General features: G+C 36.9%; 1 protein-coding gene across 7 annotated transcripts in view; it reads right to left on the reverse strand.

Annotated features, from left to right (window-relative positions):
- The window catches only part of NPAS3 (neuronal PAS domain protein 3), a 609,138-nt gene that overhangs the window by 42,263 nt on the left and 544,130 nt on the right, over positions 1-22,745 (reverse strand). For all 7 annotated transcript variants that reach the window (XM_086462809.1, XM_086462814.1, XM_086462815.1 and 4 more), the window contains one exon: positions 13,598-13,716. In XM_086462809.1, the coding sequence (XP_086318935.1) occupies positions 13,598-13,716 (119 nt within the window). The remainder of the gene's footprint in view (positions 1-13,597; positions 13,717-22,745) is intronic.

Raw genomic sequence — 22,745 nt, forward strand, 5'->3', positions numbered from 1 at the left:
CGATCTACACCCCTGTGAAATCCACTGATGCCTGGTACTGCTTAGACCATGTAAAACAGATCAGGATTTGGCTAATTATCCTGTTTAAGTCACTTTTATAATTTCTCCTGTTTTGTCATCCACTTATGCTAAGCACCTTCTCTAAATCTCAAGTCAAATCCACAGGACGCTTTGTACAAACGTGTGTTTCAAATAATTGACTGTCTGGTTTAGCTGGTAAATTTAAAGCAAGCCAGGGTTACGGCATTCTATATTTTGTTGGATATATTTTCTGGCTTTGTGAGGTATTGGCTGCATGATCTGATAAAAACTGAGGCTAAATGAACTCTACAATTTGTATTCCTACAGTCACAAGTTTATTGGCTTCGTTTTTTTTTTTCCTTGGCTCTGTCTGTAAGGTTCATTACTTACAGTTACTGCAGAATCAATTTGAAATGGCCAAAATCAGTGATGGAATTTATAGCACAATAAATGTACTGCCATACAAGTGGTGTTACACATGAAAGGGCCTCGGAATATTCTTTTCAGCAATCCTTCTACATAGCAGAGTGTTCTGTTTTTATCAATTTAACGGAATCATCACAGGCATATTCTGAGAGGTGTAATCCTGACAGCTACATAGCAGATTTTCTCTGAGGCAGATATTTTTACAGGAAAACAATATTATTGATAAAATCTTAGCATATCAGAACACCAAAAAGAAACTGAACACATCTTTTTCATTCTCCACATCAGGCATTCACAGTTCCATTTCACAAAAACCCCAACCTGAACCAGAAAGAGTTTAAGAAGAAAGCATTCTCACATTCCTTGAGATACATGGTAATTAGTTATCAGTTTAGCAACCCTGAAATCTAGAGTAAGAGCACAGGGTGGGCACTATGGTGTGTGGAAAATGAGGAGGGCACTTGAAGCTAAAACATAAAGTATAGCATCAGTAGCCGCCTATTTATAAAGATTTACATTTCTACTTAGTCTATTTTTCTTTCCAAGTGTCACTATTATAGACATCTCATATTTTACACCATTTTGAAGCACAGAAATTTTTAACTTTAGCATGATGCATTATGAAAAAAATACAGAAAAGACAGATGGCAGGCTGTCCTCCCCAAAACTCAATTTCGTAACATGCATGTGATTGCTAATAGGCAGGCACTAAAAAACAATTTTCCTTGACAAAGAAGAGCTGATAAATTGTCAACATAAACTTCGTCTGTGGTTGCTCCAGTGATCTGAAGCTCTTCTGTGAGTTTTGTACCATCAAAGCTGGCATCTTAAAACTATATCAAAATTTACGGATGCACATGACTGTAAAATGATTGAAAGCAACCCATAATGCATGTTTGTGCATTGTGAATCAGCTCTTTGCTTCCTCAGGAAAAACTGTGTCCAGTGCCCTATTCCTTACACTGGGCATGTGGGAGAGCCAGACTGGGTTCAGTGGCGCCCTGTGAGCTAATTAAAACAGGGCTCTGCATTCAGGTATCTCTGAAACACAGTGTTAGGTCTAGTGGTGGACCGAACTGACCAACATAGTCTTTGCAACAATACGATGATGTGACGATCACAAGAACTGAAAGCAGTTGACTAGTTAGGAAAAAAAATACACATTTCTGAGCACTTGAACAAGGAGAAATGAATGAAAAGGCTAACAAGGTAATGATTTTCAACAACAGAAATGTTTATCTAATATTTCAGAGAAAAAACATGCCTAGACCTTTACTAAAATATGTAAAAAGTGAAAGGGCTCATTGAATTCACATGAAATACAATTAAGCATTCAGTTCACGTGTGCACAAATTCTTGGGGAAAGTGCCCAAACTATTTGTACATAGAATGAGACCCATTTATGTTGGAAGTGCAGAGTTCATTTCAGATTTAAAGATTTCACTGTAACTGGTAACTAATTATTTTGATCTTTTTTAAGGCTTATAAGTATTAAATATTTGCACGCATGTAAGAATTCAGGTCTTATTTTTGAGAACAACTGAGAAGCAGTAACTCAAGCTCTGTTATAAACTGCCTGGAAGAAAAAAATAACATGATGATCCCACCACATATCTAACTGCAAAAGTTTCTTAAGTTTGATTGTGTAAAGACTATGAAACATTTTGATCAGGCTCATCTTGTTATACAGAGGAGATACTACTTTCAAGGATGTGACCAATCCTGTAAAGCGAAGTCATGGGAAGAATTTATATTTCATGAACTTTGTTTTAGTTAGAGCAAACTGAACTGGTATCCTGTTGCTCTAATTGTTTGCAGTATATATTACTTTTCATATGTCCTCCAAATTAGGAAACAAACAAAAAACCCCCCAGCAGTAGACCAAGAATAGATCTCAAATTTAGGAAATATTACCAAACTTAGGGAGATACACACTTTTCCAAGTATATTTGGATAGAGTCACTGATGTGCTATATTGTTTCGTTTAGGATGGAAAAATATACAAAGACTAGAATTATAACTGTATATGTCTGCACAAAGGAAAGGGGAATGGGAGCTTCTAATGTGCTATCACAAACAAAAGTGGAAAACACATCGTTTACAACTGATGAAACAGACCTTGGCTGTGGCCTTTTAATGGCAAGCAATTCACACAGCAATGTGCACAAGAAGTTCAGAGAGAATAAAATACCTATCCATAAAAAGTGAAACAAAACTTGCAACCCTCTTCAGGGTAACCTCTTCAGAGCTCAGACCTCTTCATGCAATCTATATGGATTCCCAGTAAAGGCTCCAATATGAAGTTTGTAAGAACATTACCACTTCTTCTAATATACTTAGTGTTTTCATTTGTTTTGGGTCTTTTGTATGAATTTTAAGTAATGGAGAAAATTAAAAATTAAGATAATTATGCTCTCCCAAGCTCATTCTCAGACACTCAATATTTTCCTTTAAGCAGGCACAAAATTCTTGGTTCTAAGGAGGGAGAGTAAAAAAATATAGCAGTAACAATTAAAATTTCTTATTTCATACTGGTTATAGATGCATTAAGGTATATAAGCTCCAGGGTCAGTATAAGCCTTGCTCAGCTTTCTTTAAAGGCACTGGGAGTAATAAAGACTTCCATTTTATCTTCAGTGAAATAATACTGCTGAAATGTCACCTCATTTTTGATGTCAGCAGTGATTTCTTTTTACCTCCATGATGTCAAATGGGAATTATTATTATTAGAACAACGGCTTCCTAACGATGCTGTAAAAAGGAGAAACCGCAACTCTTCCCACCGAACACCTATATTCTGTCTTCTCCATAGGGTAAAGCAGATGGGTTCAACCAAATGCTATTCTTCAACATTAAACAGACAAATCAAGAAGCATGCTTAAACATTTAGAAACAGAAGCATAATGGCTTCCTTGGTTATATAGTGGTGTATATGCACTCTGGACAACAGAGAAAAAAGACATTTGTATTATAGGAACTCTTTCTGGGAAACATGGCCTAAAACACTCATGATCAATTTTCTGTTCTAGAAGGTAAAACCAGCAAATCAGTGTCCAGATCTCTATCCAGAAGTCAACCCCAGGTTAAGTCAACAGCACAGGGAATGAAAGCCTCTTGTGATGGTCCTTGTTTGACTCCTGGCTTCATGTATGGCATAACGGTGATAGACACATCACTGAAGTGCTCTGTGCCTTTGTTCTCCCATTCTGTCAAATGAGCAGGTACAGAGGAATCTTGCTTCACATGACAGCAAATTATACTTTAAAATTTAGCTTTTGAGTAAATGATGGGCCTTGAACCTTATGCAACCACCTATTCATGCAGAAAGTCAACAAGAAGGAGCTGCAAAGTGGTACTATCTGCATGAGCGAATGCGACACTTTGATTTGCTAATACTTTCACTTTGGTCCAAATATAAAGAGCTACAGTGCAAAATGATCCCTGCCATTTTTACACATGCTTATTACATGTATTGCTTCACGCTAGTTCATAAAGCCTGGAAGTCTTTAGGGTGGAGAAATCTATGGTGGATACAAAAAAAATTAATCAAATTGAAAAACAAGAGTCTCTATATAAAAATGTCTTTGTTTTGAAACAAGAAAGGCAAAGTTTGCAAGGAGTCAAGCCAGCCATCAGCTGAGGAGGTGGAGGCCACCAGCCCTGTTCTTCTCCCACAACAAGCTGACAGGAACAGCAGCCTCAGGGAGCTCGCTGGGCTAAATCCAAGGGGTAGTAAAATGTGTTTTTCTGCTTGTACATTGCTGCTTTTTTTTTTTTTTTTTTTTTTTTTTTTTTTTTTTTTTTCTGAGGAAAAGGATTTTGGAGTAGCTCTTCTACAGCCAATGGTAGCCCGGTTGAGAGCAGGAGTTCATCTTTTTCTGGGTTTTCTGTGAAGGTTCTGCTAAACTTCACATTATCTGATCTGAGTACTTTTTTTATTTGGCATTTCATTTTGCCTATTCAGGGCAACCATCAAAACAAAGGGAGTACCAGCCTGAGAAAATGAAGTGTGATGTCCTGGAACATGGAGATGATTTGACAATATTCATGAGCTAGGAAGAAAGGCTGAGGATGAAGTACAGCATGTAATCACAGTTGGCTCTGACAGTCATTGTTATCTTTGGCAAGTTACTTGATCTTTTGGTATGTCAGCACTTTCCAGCCTCAAAGGAGTTTGCAAAAGTACATTCATTAATATGAATGACATTATAAGCAACAGGAAAAAGCCAATAAAACATAATGCCTTGCACAGGTAAGAACCTGCACAGAAGGTAAAAAAAGTTTAAAAACCATGGGGGAATTATGGGTTAAAAAGTAAATGAGAAGTAAAGATGCTTATCCAAGTTCAGGATAAGGTGAAATCATAATTCAGTGTTTATCTCATTGTTGCACAATGCAAACAAATTAGTGCAGGTATTGTATCACTAAGAAGATGTGAAAAGTAGGGAGTAGGAATAAAAGGAACTTTTAAAAGGATTCAGCTTTAACAGGACAAAGAAACAGCCAGATCCTTATTAATTGTGGGCAGCTAATATTTCAGCACGTATTGAATACAAAAATTAATGATGAAGGAAAAATTACAGGGAAGCAATTCATAATGACAATATTTAAATAGCATTTTACATTTTTTCCAGCTCTTTGTAAAAGAGATTTTCTCTACTGTTTTTTAAATTTCAAAGAACATGTGATTGTAAAAATTTATTAAGGAGACCCAACTTGTGTAGCTGGTACGTAAAATGTGCTGTACAACCTTAGCCATTCAAGGGAACATCTATGGTGGCTTTTCCTTTGTGGAGTAAATGTGGAGACAGGCAATAACCCCCAGCTTTAACTCCCTGAGTGCAACAACTAGGCTTTTTGCTGGTGTCTGTTACACATGAATGATATATTCAAAAGGAATTTCTGCTTGCCCACTAATATAGCCTGTGACAGATCACAGTGTAATGAAAGTAACGTCTGAGTGTAGTTTCCACATTTGTGGAACAACTTTATTCCTAGAAGATATTTTTGTTTAGAATTTTTATGCGATTCTTCAAGAAAATATTTTCTTGCAGAGGCAAAAAGTGAAAAATATTCTCTTGCAAAAAAATATGGTCTTCTCCCTCTAGTTAACCCATCACAGTTCTACAAAAGCTAAATACACATACATGTTTGCATACTATGTCAGGATTATACCCTTACAACTATCAATTCAAAAATTGTATTTTCTATTCAACACCTATTGATTTCATGTTACCAGATCAAGACAATGTGCAACAATGAGAAACACAGTGAGAAATAAATTTTCTTTAATGCAAAATTCACTGAAATGCAAGTTTAAGAACCTTCCATTCAGTTTCATCTTAGTTCTGAATTTCATCAACTGTTTCACAGTCAATAACGTTTTACCAGTGGAAAGGGGATACTGCTTTTGCAAGTATCTGCTGAAAAGCAGGAAGATGTACTCATCTACATTAGTTTAATATTAATTACATTTTTTTCAATATATGAGCTTATGGTCTTTTCTAAGCATACTTTGGCCAAAAACATTGAACTGTTGGAAGTGATAGAGATAATTAAAAAAGCTATTAACGTCTGCATTTGCACATCTAATACAATGTTTACATTACGAAAAGGAGGTAGGCCAAAATATCCACTGGCAGCAGTTACAAAACAGTCAAGTGGAACAGAGATGTTGGCAGCAGCATCTGTCTGTCCTAGAGCAAATTCTGGCTGGTGATTCTTCACAGAGCACTCTGTGGTTTTCTTTGCTCCTACATAAGGCACATTCCCCATCAGTAACAATAAGCAGTGGCAGACAACATTGGTGGATAACTTAAGGAAACTCTGTGGACTGAAGACCTCTTTTTCAGTAGGCATTCCCACCTGGGAGCACAATGCCTTTCTCGCAGTGTGCAATAGGAGGTATTTTCTGGTTCTCACTCTGGTGAGATCTCATTGTTCTCATCCCACTCACTGATCTCTGTTTATTAACACTGCAATGGGTCTCACACTGTGCTATTAGTCAACACATCTAGATAATTAGTGCTGCTTACAAAAGTGCAACAAACATTTTATATATCTATGACTCAACAAAACTTGTTTCTTGAAAGAACACCAGATTTGGCTTGGAGCTGATTTCTGTCCATTTGGAATATTTTATTATGTATCAGAGTAAATCTTGATCTCATAGTTTTCTTTCACTGTTATATCCACTGACTTTTAAGAAAGGTAGCTTCAGATTTATATTGCCTAAAGATCAGAATCAAAGGCAAATGCTGCTAATTTGGTGATAATATTATCTTTTTATATCACTTATTCTTTGATAACAGAATTTATGAAAACAGAACATCTCCCAGAAAGTATTCTGTGTTTGCTCAATTTAATGTTTTCCTCCCTTTCAGAATCCCATTTGTGATTTCCCATGCACACAGTTTGGAACACACTGCAACAAAATCATGACTCTGAAGCCATATGAACATTTAAGACAATATTTGAGGAGAAACACATCCTGATACAGGAATACTATAGCTGCAGTCACCATGAGGAATGATCAAAGCTTGAATCTTTCTTTTAAAGACTGCTATTAAAAAGGCCTTTTATATAATACTAACTGGTTAGTTTCAACACTTATTCATGTCTCCAGATGGTAGAACAGAGCTACAAATGCCATTTAAAAGATGCTCAGCCCTGAAAATGATTCTTGAGAAAGTGGAGTTAGCAGCTGCTGAACACTTTTGAAAAATTGGTTAATGTATTTAGATGCTGGGTATGAACCAAGCTTTTCCAGACAGCTCTCCTAATAGAATCTCACAGCTCTATAGCAAGGCATAAAATGAACTCTAGTCTTCTTAATCCTGTTGCACACCATCTTTTCTTGAACCGTATCTTTATATCTACAAGTAGATACTTCATAAGACTCAGATTGGCCCATTAGTATTTTGTTCTTTTATAAGTAATGCTGCATCTTTACTAGCTAAGAGACTTCCTTTTGACTAAAAGGTCATCGATTTACATGGGTGAATTCTTGATCAGTTCTTTCTCTCTGACAAATTACCTTTAAGTCTTCCCAGTACTGAAAAGTCTGGGGAATGCATGTGCTGACATTTAGAAAACTCTTCACATAATGCTTCCTGATGTTGGTTTCTTATTCCACCTCAATTAAGAAGGTGTGGCAGTAGCCATGTGATGAAATACTAAAGTCCGCAGTTTTGTTTCTTCCTACAGAGAAAGGTCAGGATACCTTTCTGGGACAGCATAAAATGCTTGTCAGAAAAGATTTCAAAGGGGAAAAATATTAGAAAAGGAGAAAATAATTTAGGCCAAGCTGGAAAGTGGGATATATGAATTCCCTCAGGCCGAGAAGGGAATTAAATCTGACTGTAGCATAGCCCACATATGAGAAAGGTACTAATCATTAGAATATTATGCAAAAAAACCAGCTGCCTTCTCTTGTCTTCCTCCTTCCTATTCCCCTGAAACAGAAGGTGGTTTTCTGCTGTGTTCTTAACCAGCCTGTGATATATTGGGTCCTTAAAGTGATTTTGGAATAAGGACATCTTGTTTCTGAATTTCAGGTATATCTTTCACTTAGATGGGAAACAATAATTTCAATTTTAGATCAAATCAAGAGAACAGTATCACAAGGCAAGTGCAATGGCATAATTTTGTCTCTCTAACAGAGTTTTTGGCTCTCTTGCCCTTGGATTAATAAATCTAAATTCTACCAAAACCTGCACTTACTTCAAGTGCACAACTGAGATTTACAGATCTTACAAATTCGTCAAGTTCTTCTAAAAAAAGAAATAATAAAAAATATTAATTTTAAATTGTGAATAAAGGCAGGAATAGTGTGAAAAAGGCTGATAATAGAACTGCGATGGACATAAAATTTCAAGAAGAAATTTAGACTTCCATCTTCAAAATCAGCATTCAAAGAATTCTAACTTTATGATTTTAGATGCAAAATCTGAGAGTGCAGCCTCAGAAAATGTTTAATTTTAAACAAGTTGGTAGAGAGATACCATTGCACAAAACAAAAAGATTAATTCATGTAGACTACAAACACTTACTTGTGAAAACACTTTTATGGAGTTTTAAATACTATTTAAAATATTTTGATATACAGCAACTGATGTATGAGGCATAGCTAACCAAATTTCAATCCTCCATTACTGAAATGCAGGTGTTAGATCAAAATTTCTAAGCTAAACTTGCTAAACCAAATGTTTTATATAGCAATTTTCTTATTTTTATGTAGTATGTTCACTGGTACTTCAGATCATGTGCTTAGGTTTACCAGTCCTCTGTGATTTAATAAATATTGAAGACTGCTCCCTTCATTGTGGTTTGGTCAGTTTGTTCAAGCTTGCTTACTTTCTACAATTATCTTGCACATGAAGAACACCAGAGAGAAAACAGGGTGTAAATACTTGCTCTTGGCATTGATAAGAGCTGTGATTCTACAAAGCAGCAATGCATGGCTTACACTTGTAGCCAGTGCTAACACTTCTGTGCCATACTAAAGGGCTTCAGAACTCATGAAAGTCATCCACAAATAGCTACAACAAAGTCCATTTTGTCTATCTCCAAAGACTATGTATGTGCTTTTCCATAATCCCAAGGTACTTGTCAAAGACACCAAGGCCTCACTTCAAGGCAGAAGTTTCCACATAACCCAGCAAATATTTCTTTTCTCAATAATACAAGCTCAGTAGTCTAAGGTTGTAAGTAAGATTTTGCTCAGTGCGTGACAGCTGCTATATTCACTTCCAGTTACTGAAGAGTCTGCGGTAGACTCATTGCCCTGAGACCTCATTGACTTTGACGTTTTAATGACATGGAAACTGTTTCTTGTTGACACTGAAGGGGCCAAAGCACAGCAGACCAAAAGTACCACTTCAAGTAGTAGGAAGGTAGAGCCTGAAGGGTTTTAAGGATGCCCTTAACCTTGCTGATGGATCACCAAGAAGGTCGATTGCCAGCTTCTTGGGAGATGGAGAGGCAACAGAAGTTGGTTATACCTAATTCAGAGACTGCCACAGTGACAGTAAAAGTACAAGGGAACCTCCTCATTGTTTGCTTATCCACCTCTCTAATAGCCTATCATGACAGAGCTACTCCATAAACCAGTAGAGGCATATGTGTGGATACATACTAACACGTTTGATGAGCTGATGAACTGGAAACTACTGGCACCTACTGGCTCTGATGATGTTCGATGATTTGACTACTTCTTCATCCCACTAATTATGCTTTGTTCAAGAGACCAGTATCAAGGCCTGCAAAAATCCGAGCATAATCTGACATGAAAGCAAACGTGACAAAACAATAAGAGGATACTACAGGGGAGTAGGAAATGTATCACTGGACTTGAACAAAGTAGTTTTCAATTAAAATTAGCTTTGACATGTGCCTGAGTAAGTCAGACAATAGAAACACTGACAGAGGGATAACTGTTAAGTGGACAGGATTGTGACCCTCAAATGGAGGAAAACAAATGGAAAAGGAGATAAGATGGAGAAAACAAAAATCCAAATTAAATACAATACTACCTTTTATCGATGAAAAAAAGTTTTAAAAAGGAAGATGTGATTCATTTTCAGTAGAGAAAAACAGTAAGTCTCTGCATCATATATCTTAGACAACAGCTGTAACGATAATACATTCTGAGCTTTGCAGTGAATGGAATTGTCATTTATTTCTTTTTATTTGTTTTCAATGTGTTTTATCAGCTGACTACATTTTATTTGACCTTTTTTTTCAGATTGTAGGTTTACTTACTGAAAACTGAATAGCTCTCTACCTCTGTATGTAAACTCTTCTCCTACAAGCTCTGAGCCTAAGAATATTAAGAACAGGAAAGCCCAATTCAAGGAGGGTGCTGGGGAGCAATGAAAGGGAAAGAGAGAGGAAGGATTAATCATGTAACCATTTTCCCATTTCAGACTTTTAAGGTAATATAATCCATTGTAAAAGAGGCCATTACCTCCATTTTTACATATAATTCAGGACTAATTAAATCAGTTGAGGAAGGGACTATATACAGGGTTCATCTCATGTCAGAACGGTCTGGACCAGGGTCTCTTTGAGGTATACTTATGGGTAAGTCTATCAGCGTGATTTTTTTTCACAACATTTCTTTTGATAGAAAATTAGTCCTGACTGGATCAACCCGAATGATTAATCAATCTCATTCTCCGACTGTTTTCAATTTTATGTGATTTTCCTGAGGCAGGGATCACTCATTCTGAAAATTGGCTAAGCACCTTGTGGACCACCTCAATCATTTGCTACCTAAAGAAAACATTCATCAGCAGTCTTCAAAGCAAAGAAAAAATGGAGATGTGGTTCTGAGCTTAGCAAGAGTTTGGAACAAGACACTACCACTCCACAAAGATGAAAAATTTTGTCACTATTGGAGGACTGAATCCACAGGGAGCTGAATACCTTTGTCAGAGCTAAAACCTGACTCACATAAGATATGGAGTTCCCAGCACACTGCTCCTGATGAATGTTTGTATGCTGATTCAGGAGTGTTACCCACCCACAAAGACACAAGAGCTCAAGGGAAGCTGTTAGCCAGAAGCCCTTGCTTTTTTGCAGAGGGAAAATTCTGTGCTTTGTTGTATTCTGAAGGTGTGAGACAGTGGCTCCCGAGTCAGCCTGCTCCACCAGGATTTCCCACAGGAACTTCACTGCACATGACCCCAGCTGGCATAGTGTTTCCTGAGTAAGTGCTGGAGGTCTTCCAGGGACCTCTGATGCAGAACTTAGCTGGCATTTCCCATGAGTTTTGTCAATGTTATGTAACTATTCTTCCCTTTGACAATTTCTTATAGCTGTACATCTGTAAGGCTCATGGATCTTTCTTAATTTTAATAAAATATACACCTGAACAAATTCAAGAAGCCTTAAGTTTGTTCTGGCACTGGACTTTTAGAAATCAATGAATAAATTGGTAACACTCCTAAAAGTGTGAGTGACATTCACTATAGCAGTTGAGTTTTATTATTCTTGTTTAATACACCAACTGAGAATGATGTTTAAACAAAGCAGTTCTCAACTAAAAAGACATTCACGTGTTCCAACTCTTCTAAAACGAATACACAATTTTTCTGGGGCTCACTGATGCTGTGGATAATTCTCCTTCCATAGAGCACAGAGTGCCAACAACCATTCTTTTGAAAAGGTGTCAAAGTACAAATCATATGGCTGGACACAGCTGAATTCAGCCAAACACTGTCAGCTACAAAACCCTCAAAAACATCAGAAAGCAGAGGAACTACACCTGTATATTTACATCCGCCTAGGACTCGCACACTGTTTATGCAGTTTTACTCATGCTGACTTGCTGGTGCCTCATGGGAAAAATTGGGAAAAAAAATCTTTTATTTACAGACAGTTTTGTCAACTATCATACTTTTTCTTTTTATCCATTCTTTGTGTTAGTAAAAGCTGGCTAAAAAATGATACCTGATCTTTCAAAATTCATTCTGCTCTACCTGTGACACCTCAGTTATGGTTTTCAGTGTTTCCATGGGGCATTAGCAGGTCTAAGAGAAATGAAGTTCTATTTATATGATAGACATTACTGTGTCTTTAGAGTAAAGGGTCTATTGGGAATTTCAAAAACTGTACTGTAATGAGTAAAAACCCCACCTTGTGAAGCCAGCCTGTTCTAGGTATGTCCTATTCTGGTGCTGGACTAACATTAGATTGTCAAGAGTCCAAGAAGAGAGAACGACAAAGTCGCTTACACGTCTCCCTTTTTGTTCTCACCTACATCTGGAAAAAAATGTCAAGACTACAAAATCTACAGGCAAATTCTCTATTTTTTCCCTTTACTATTGCAGCAAAAATACCCAGTAAAGCAAGTTCTCCGCCAATCTAACTTTGGCTTGGATGGACCACGCCTAACCATGGAAATTAGTACAACTTCAATGATCTGCCCATTCATTCATTCATTTGCCTTTCTCCTCCTGAGACTGCCAGTATACTTCCTGGTGTTGATACCTTCTGAGACTTGTAAACTGGTCAGCATGAGCAAGTACTGAGTGCAGTCTTTCAGGTGTTGACAAATAAACAATACATGGATCAAAATTGCGGTGCCTTAAGAAACCACTGATTTGGACCTAAACTTCCATTAGCAACTACTTTCACCATCTTGACCCAGAAACCACCCAATAGAAGGACTCACAGTCATTTGCTTGCAAAGATGCCATTTCTACCAGATTTGTACTGCTCAGGTAGACTACCTCGATGCTATATTCCCAGAGAATTTTTTGAGAAAAGTGAGTTGGGGCATTTTACTTCAAAGCTCCTCTAAATCTTCCTCTGAAAACTGAAAAAAAAATGCTTGTGAAAGTTTTTTAATGAACATTGACAAGCAGCTTCTTTAAACACACACACATTCTCAGACTTGCTTTCTTGCACCACTATTTTATCTTGTATAATACTTAATGGATGACATATTTCATTCCACAAGTTGATGGTGTTAAAAATGTGCTATTCCTTCTAGTTTCAGTATACTGCAAAGCCACTGATAGCTACAGGCACTATAAGCGATATATGACTGAAGAAAAATGAGATTACTGCTGATAAGGAACAAGAGACTTTCATATCTTAAAAGAGTCTGAAATCCAGCAAATATGATCCCCAGCAGCAGTTGCCCCTCAGACAGACAATGAAAGAAAAATGGTGGAAAAGTACTCGTTGTGGCTTGTTGTTTTCTTCAGCCAGAATGGCAGCAAAATTAAATAGGTCTAGCATAGTGTCTGCATGAAGAAATCCTGCCTCTCTGCGAAAAACATAACCCAAAGATGACTAACAGTCTAACAAAATGAGCAGTAATTTTCTACTACAGAAAAAGTGATGTTACTCTGACTCACCTTCTTTGGTAAAATATACCTGTACTCTGGAAGTGTTGCTCTTTTGAAGGCTGTCATGCTGTTATCATCAATGTTTATCACAATAATCATCGATTTAACGGAGGTGTAGTACCAACGCCAAACCACAGGCAGGAAATATTGTATTAATGACTCTTTAACAAAAGGAATGAGACGTATGCAAATGTGACATAGCTCCTTTCTCTGTCTATTAATATGTCCCTGGAACATGAATGGACATAATTTAAAGATGTCAATATTTAATGCTACAGTGCAATCCTTACCTTGTATCCTGATGATTTGATGTGCACTCCTCGCTTGGTCAGTGTAGATTTCATTCGGATGAAAAAAGAGCGCTCTAGAGTGTTGTCAGTGGTTAGTAAACTGGGGCTTGTAGATTCCACTAGGGAACAGAAAAGATACATATACACATAATTTAGATTTTATACATCCCCTCTAAGCTATTTTTCAGGTGCAATCCTTGAACTCACTAAAAATAAATGACTGATGGATGCCAAGAGTGTTGTAATCAATTTACCTCATTTAGAAAACGTTTACTTCACAAAAATTTTTGAAAAATAAATGTATACTCAGTAAGTCTCATTTTCAAGTTATTTTTCCCATAGAATTTTTAACAGAAATTTGCCTCATTAACTCTTTCTTGCAGAATTTTGTTAAGACTAGAGTTACTTTGTTAGGTTATGACACTCTTTTAAAAACTGGGGAGTTCTTCAGTGTTTTGTGAAAGGAAAACTCTCAGTGATGTAGCAATTGTGTCTGCTGAAACAGGCTGCAAATTCTGCAGGCTTTTACTCCCTAGTCTCCCCTTTTTGCTTGCAGTGATACCTAGGGCAAATCACGACTGGTTTTGAGTGCCTTGGTTTCCCTGTTACTGAGGGTTAATTACTAGTAATAAAGCACCGAGCAGCCTGAAGGCAAAAATGCTGAAATAAATGACACACATTATTATTATTATTGTCACCATCATCATCACCATTGTTAATTCTTGGTGACTAATTAGTCACTAATGAAATATATTTGTAGCCCAGCTGAAAAGATCTTTCCTGCTTGAAACTATAGCTCTTACCTGTACTTCTTATGCCCTCAACTGCAACCACTTAAAATAGTAAATAAATACTCTTAGTACAAAGCATGATAAAATAGTGGGTACAACCCTAGTCAGCACTGAGATATTCTTTATGCAATCTTTATAATTGCTGGTTTTGGCCCTGATAACCAATCTTTCCCCAAAATATTGTTCATGGGAAAATTCTGGAGCAGCTTACAATAAGGAAGCATTATTGGTGATTAACTAACTTTCTGTTTCAATGAGTAATTAAGACTAAAAAAAGTTACTCTGAAATTATTCTGCTATTGTTTTGGAGAACTGAACAAACTACAAGTAGTTAGTACTCAAGTATTTAAAAAGCATTCGTTACGCAGTCAGCAGATACACCAAAAGTTGTTTGTGAGCTAAGGATTATATTGGATTGTCCTTCATTTAATGTGGTCACGTTGTCTTGTGTTTGTAACATTTCAGCTCTATTGTGAGGAAATATCTGACAACAGTGCCCCTTTCTTTAGTGTCTCTCTCAAGATTTTTTTGTTTTAGAGAGCATGAATTCGATGTCATTTTATATGTACAGCTCTTTATCACTCGAGGGAAAAGCAGAGCCATGTTATATTTAGTACTTTCATTTCTTCTGATTAAATATGAATTACTATGAAATTTTTCTCATCATCTAACACGCCATAATACGCCAACAGCTTTTTAATACACTATATAAGCACAAACTTCTGCTCTAAGAGTTTAATTTGCCCCTCTAATCCAATCACATCAACCTTATTTCTCTTATCAGAGATTCCCATTTTGAATTAAATGAGCTCATTAGTTTTAATCAAAAGCAGAGAGATCAAAACTTAAACGTAAATGCTTTAGATCAGAACTGTCAGTCAGCCGTGCAGTTCTATTTTACTAAAACACAAGATCAGAGACCCTTAGAACCAATTTTTTCTTGTAAGGGATGCCAAGAGCTTGGAGATGCTATATCCATTTTTTTTTTTTTTTTCTCCCAAGGACAGATTATACATTTAAGGTTAGACTTAATTTAGAGTATTTTTTTCATCCTGGTGGAAATGGGAAAGTACGCCATTCTGCTATTGTGTCTTTCACATTTATTGGTGCTGGTCCTTGGAGACCTGAACAAATGTGAAGCCATCACAATCCATGCAACGAACCTGTCCTCAAAAAATTCAACTCTGTTCAACAGTATCATCTAAGAAATAAAACTCTGAAAGGAAAGATAAGTGTTTCAGGGTACAGGATAGTGGAACCCTGAAACAGCAACCAGGTTCACTGGGATAGTAGCAGTACTGGTAAGATGAGGATCATAATTAATTATTATTTTTATTGTACAGTACTCTACAGTGCAGTAGTTAAAGCATACATTAAGAAACCACAGCATGGGTGCTTCCTGCTGTGTGAAGAAATGCTAAAATCAGCTTAACAAGTGTAGTTGTGGTAGTCCAGCACATTATGCTCTAGCACAGGCAATAACTACAGTATGTCCTCATGTGTTGTAATGGTAATTACCTAAACACACAGAAGTAATGTTAATTAAACACACAATATCTCATGCTCGAGAAACGATCAGGGTGTAATACATATGTACCATTCCCAAGCAATTGAAATTAAAATTTCTTTTTCATACATAGTTTTATGAAAGAAAGGAAAACATCTGACATATAGTACAATGTTCTTGGCATTGTCATTTTCTGGGCTCATGTCACCTTATATCATAAGCTTAACATTATTTTGCTGTTACTATATTACGTACAAACCTATACGTCTCTGTAAGCGAATGTTATAAAATGCATATAATTTATCCAACAGACTGGAACAGTGTCTGTCATACAAATATACATTTGGAACTGTTTGATTTTCTCTAACAAAAAGTACCTGAGAGTGCATGCGTGAGATCGGATTAGCTACCTAAAAGTCCAGAACAGCTTATGAACAGCTTTCTGAATTTCTCTCAGGAGAGCACCATTATGGCTGATAGTACAAATCTGCATTCAGATTTGCACCCACCCATGGTAGATACTGTAACAATGCTAATGGTGATTATGCATGCAGGATTTTAAAAATAGAATGTGTTCAGAACACATCGATTGATGTCACTGAGATTTGCACAGGAATATATGGAATATGGTCCATTATGAGTTCTCAGGAGTTGATTTTAAGTGCCTATCACTCAGCCTTTTCAATTTTTTTCCAATTATGTCAAAGGAGGCTAGCAGTCTGAGGAACATCAGAATGAAACTCTGTAGCAATTGATTTTTTTTTTTTTTTTTTTAAATTTGTAGTCTAAGAACTTTAAAAACACCTGAAATAAGCAAGGTCCACTTGGCTTGATACTGTAGTAACTAAAGATGTCTTTCACACTGAAAAATAGTGCTCCTGGGCTGAATTTACTGAGTCTAAACCTACTGTTGAGTTATAAAATTCTGAAACTGTGGGTTTAGAATGCTAATAGTATGATAAAAGTCAATGCTCACTGCATGTGAATGAAAGCACTATACACTGTCAGGCTTAGAAGTATAAAAAGTAGGTCTGGATTGTCTTTGCAAAACAGATAACTATGTACTCTGTTGGGAAAGCACTCCCCTTTGTGTGTCCTTAAATATCTTCGGCAGATACTACTAAAGGAATAAACCTCTTCTCTTTCCAATCCCAAAGCTGCAACCCACTGTACCCATACAAAAGTGTCAAAAAAGTTAAAGTGTTAGCTAAGAGCCACAGAGTCAAATGGGAAGATAGTATGAACTAGTAGCCAGTTCACATAATTATTTAGTTATCTCCTCCTAAGCATTTCCTTGTGAATAAGCCTTGTAGCTCTGACCCTTCAATGGGCTTTGCCTTGGGAACAATCTTGGGCCCAGACCCCGCAAACCAGTCATGCACCGCTTAACTTCACATGCCAGAAGAGTTCTTCTGATGTTACTGGAATGTGTACTGATAGATAAACATGCACATAACTGTTTGGAGGACTGAGGTCCATGGCTCTGATCTGCAGATATACTGTGCATCCATGTGCAGCCTGTCTACCTTAATGCTATAGAGCAAAACAATGTAAAACAATGTAAATAATTGCTATTACACAGCAATAGCACAAGTACTATCCCTATGACTGATTCACAAGCACATTCAAACTCAGATAAACAATTTGTCCTCCAGGAAAAAAGAACTTCCAAAATTCATTTATGTCTTAAATAACAAAATGCTGTCAAAGTACTCTGAATAAATATTCACCAACTTCTGGGTTTTTCTCCTCATACGCATTAAAAATAACTGAGAGGAGAAAAATGCATTTTCACATGCCAAACAGATAAAAGATAGGCTTCTCATTTTTAGGGGCACCAGAAGATACAGAGGGAAAACCAAACACCAATAAGGAATTTGAGGGGGTTGGTGGGAAAAAAGTTTATGGTTTAACATGCAGGAAATTCCGGGTTTGGTAGCACTTCAGGAAGTCTTCACCTGGCTTTCATTTCTCTTCCTTGAAAACAGGCGCCTATACAGCTTTTAAGAGACACTCTCAAACACCAACTATACAGATCTTAAAAGGGAAACAAAATAAGAAAAAGGGAGCTCTCTTCTCATGTTATCTTCAACACTTGCAAACCTCTTGCCATGTTTTCTTATTCTTATAATCCTTTGCATAGGCAACTGAGATCATTATGTTCAGATGAATAATTAGGTAGTATAAATCTACCATTTTCAGTCGGATTATACACATCTTTGTAAATGTTTCTATTTCTTTGGTGCAGTTTATTGCCTGTAACCAGGCACTAAAAGGCTTTCCAGGAAAATTTAGCCATGAGTAGTTAACTGTCCAGTTTTTTTCTCATATTCGATCTTAAAGTGTGTTTTTAATCACAAAAGGGACTCACAGAAAAGCACTGTTGCCAAAGTCATTCTCTTTGAGTAGTCTACAGATCAAATTTGAGCATTTTATAAGCTAAAAGATAGATTTTTCTCTAACTACCAGCCCAGCAAATACAATCAAAAAGCTTCAAGTTAAGACAATTTATTTCTAGTAAGTGCAAGTTACTACGAAATTATGCTTAGCACTTGTGCAAATGCATGGTTTTAAGTGAAGTGGGTTGAGTCTGATTGCAGGCTTAACACGGGCAAGTACCGGAAGCTAAAGCTTGGTCTAGGAAGGTGCTGAAGATTCTTGGACTATTCAGATGAATCACTTAGGCATATTTATGCACACGGGCAGCCTGCCTGGAGATCAGCTGATGAGTACAGAGCTAGCACTTTCTATAGGTGCTCTGTTAGTCTCGCTGGTGTGCTTAGTGTCTTGCGAAATCAAGGACTATCTGAACTCTTCAGTTAACACTGTGGGCGGCAAAGAAAAGGCTAGTTCACTCCTCCAAGGCGATACTGTTTGTAGAAGGAGCTGCAGGGATAATATTTTTGCTGTAAGCTGTCCTAGTCATAAACAGGAACTTGAATTCCTGAATAACCAAACTTGGCTCTGAAACTCACGGTACTTGTATCTAACTTGGTGAGACTCTTGAAATTTCTGGTTTGCTATTTACTGAAAAGCTGAAGAAGTTAAGAATTAGACCCCAGGCTTTTGGTGACTTAATTCCATTCTTTCCCTTACACAGAGGGAATAATGCTGGGTTCTGGCCAAGGCCTCACTGAAAAGAGGAAGGCTCAGGGCAGCACTTCCAAAAGAAATGGAAAAAGGGATGACTTCCTCTAAAGAATTTATTGGTAGGTAATGTTTTCAGACAAGATAATAAACTGTTCTTTCTTGTCATTCTACCTCCGAGATGAAGACAATTCACTTTTCACGACCTATAAGCCTATTAGAAATTCAAAGGCATAAAAACTTTAAACCTTATCAGACTTCTGTTGAAAGCTGATTCTTTTAATGGTTTTTTGGTTGTTTATTTGTTTTCTCTCTCATCCCTCCAAATTTTCCAGATCCAACAACTGATGAGACGGGCTGGTATGTCAGATTGTTTCATTATATAAAATCCTTAATTTTTTACAACTAATTTGACATTGAAGCCTTACATATATATTTATTTCATATTTTTCATAATATTAAAAATGATGTTATTGATATATTTACATATAGAGATATGATTATTTTTGTAACAAAAATCTGTAATTACTGGGCCATGGTTCACAGTAACAGTGTGATGGTGCACACTGTTAAGCACAGATGTTTGAAACTGGGAGAACAAGTGACTAACTGAGATATATACAGCCTATCTTTTTAATGTGATAAAAGTACATGTGTTCAGGCAAAAGTCAAGTCAGTGAAGTAGCAGTGAATTTAGGTACAACAGCCAGAAAAGTGGGAGAACATGTTTAATATCTGATCTGCCTTATACACTGTGGATTTACATGAACTTGGATATTATGCAGGAATCTGTTGACTTGAACTGTTTGGCCACAACACAGTGTAGTTAAAGTTTTTAATTTGCACAGTTAATCCTGACTTCTGGATTTGTTGAAAATTGCCTCCAAAGGAAGTGGCGAAAATTTATTGCCTGTAACCAGGCACTAAAAGGCTTTCCAGGAAAATTTAGCCATGAGTAGTTAACTGTCCAGTTTTTTTCTCATATTCGATCTTAAAGTGTGTTTTTAATCACAAAAGGGACTCACAGAAAAGCACTGTTGCCAAAGTCATTCTCTTTGAGTAGTAGGGACAAAATATTAGAAATGCATTAAGAAGGACAGTTCCTTCATTTCAGGGATAAATTCTAAGTGACCAAAGGCTTAATACTATTGCCCACACATAGGTCTACACTGTTCTTGTGACCTGCCCCACAGTGTCTGAGACGTGTACAGGAACAGCAGTTTCACACAGGACCTCCAGAAGACCCAAGTCTTTCTGGAGTATGTCTTAAGTGGCACAAGTTCCCTGTCTTTGGGAAACTTAAGCCACTAGATCCTGGTCCCATTTAAGTAAGTAGGAATACCATGAAAAGACTTGGATCAAGTTCCTAGTTATTATTTTATCATTTCTAGCATCCTGTGTGGCCTGTTGTTCAGGGCTTTGGTTGCACATACCAGCATTCAGTCTGGTGTATATGGTTACACCAGCCTTTGAAATGTGCTTATTCCCCAAAATACACCACACTTAACATTAACGACAGGCAAAAGTAGGCCAGAATTCTCTAAAGGAACTAACGCTGTTTTACAAATGGATAAGGAAAAATGTGCATGCAATTACTGGAAAAAAAGTTATAGTTTCACAAAACTACCATTCATACACAAACAACACATCTTTAATGCGCAAACTATATTTGTCTGCGATTATTAATGCTCAGTTTGCAGGTTTTACAAGTGCAAACACTACTATGTGCATACTATATTTTGGGCACAAAAAATGACTGCATCTGCAGAGAAACAAGTCATGCTTTGAAAAGTTATCCTGTACTGTTACAAATAATGAGCTTACCCTGTTCGTTTTCTAATCCAGACTAGTCCATGTACTGGTCGTAGTTATGTAGGACAAACTAAAGTACAACCTCATTGATAGGCTTTCTGTATCATTATACAGAGAAATTTTTGAATGTTCTGTTGGAACCAAAGTAATCTGAACTAGTCTTTATTGGACTAAGAAGTATTACATTTTTTAATCCCTCTCAAAGCTTCCTCTCTTCTTCTGCTTCTGCATCTCCTTCCTTTTCTTCTTCTTTAGTCTAGAAACATGTCTTATCAGGCTATTAATTCCCAACATATGCAATTTACTTCCTATGTAAACTTTATCCCACAGAATTCTTCATATATCTGGTAAAATATAGCATGAGTTAGGTGCCAGGATAGAGCTATAAATAAAGTGTTGCCAGGATGAAGCTATGAATAAGATTTTTGTTACTCCTATAATGTTGCAAGACAGATTTTACAACAAATTTTGGTAGGTCACTGATCTATGAAACACGTAAAGATTTTTGCCTGTTTGAAAACAAAATAATAAAGATTTGCTATTAACAGAACTAATTATGGCAGGAAACTTTAACTCTGAAAAAGCCTTTGGAAATGTTACAGTCTACTGGGCTTCAATCCATTATCTAAACACTCGCAAATGTATCCACATTCATCCAACGGACCAGAACAACTCTCAAAGAGCTGTTATGGTCTAGTGAGTGAGTGGTACATAAACCATAATGTGTATGAAACTCAAACTTCTTTCTACATTTTTAAATTTAAAGTTAATTTATTTTAAGCAATGGAATAAATAATCTGACCTGACCTGTCAGCTTGGTTTCATGTGAGGTCAGCAACACTCATAAATTTTCAAGGTTCAGCGACAGTCCCAAAGAAAATTAGCACAGTGTATTGTTTCCTTACTTATATTGCAGCAATTCTAATAAAGATTGAAACAGAACATGTCCAATGGCTAGGAGAGTTCCTGACGTTAGGAGAGTACAGAATCATAAGTAATAGCACATCTATCCTCTGTTAGGGAATGGGTATGGACAAAAGAAACTGGGAAATGGGGAAACAGCAAAGGAAAAAAAAAGAACCCTGACTAGTTTTCAGAGTAAAAACTTTACTGAATTCCCTGAGAGTTTTATGGGCCTGTGAGGAATACAGGACTAGACGCTAAGTCTCCTTTGAAATGTGACTGGTTTCCACAACTTAAATGATTTTTATCCTTACTGAGAAAATTCTTATAAACAATTTTGAGCATTTTGTTTCAGCGCAAAACTGCCATTAAATGCTGATGCTGTTCCCTCTCTTTCATGCTCTAGAAAGATCAACTGAGGGTATTTTTTCTTTCTTGCTAGCTTTCTGCTCTTGCCTAGTAACTTGTGAATCATTAACTGACACTCCAGAGTATAGCTGTGAAAATAACTGTGGTTCAGAGCTGCCAATAATGGCCCACTAAAGTTCCTTCCCAGCACACGGCATAAAACCCCCCATAACAAACATTAAAAAGTCCCTTCTGATGTTGCCTAACATTGCCAATGTGCGTGGGCTTAAAAAGCACAATAAAGAGGTTGCTTTCCAGATTTTCATATGCCAAATGGGAGGTGCTTTCTTGTGAAGCTTTTCCCTGAGGGAAAGAAGAGCAGCCGAGTTACCTCGTGCTGCTCAGTCAATGTTTGGATGATCCCACTCTGGGGAAACATACACAAGTGTCAAAGTCAAGCTGCAGCAAGTGGATGTTTCTGTACTCAGCAACTAACCAGTAGGAAAGTTCAAAAGAAAAAACCGAGTATCATAAATATAGTCTTTGAGAGTACATGACATCCAGCAAAAGCTCTTATGCAGCAGCTTGTGTATGCCAAGAAACAAACAGTATGAATGCAAAAAGTGAGTGTTTTAAATCTTAGTGGAATACCCCGTTAAATATAGCCACTTGAGGAACCTATTTTTTTCAGAAAACACCT

This window comes from Leptosomus discolor, chromosome 3 (assembly GCF_034619465.1).
Source record: "Leptosomus discolor isolate bLepDis1 chromosome 3, bLepDis1.hap2, whole genome shotgun sequence".
NCBI classification, from domain to species: domain Eukaryota; kingdom Metazoa; phylum Chordata; class Aves; order Leptosomiformes; family Leptosomidae; genus Leptosomus; species Leptosomus discolor.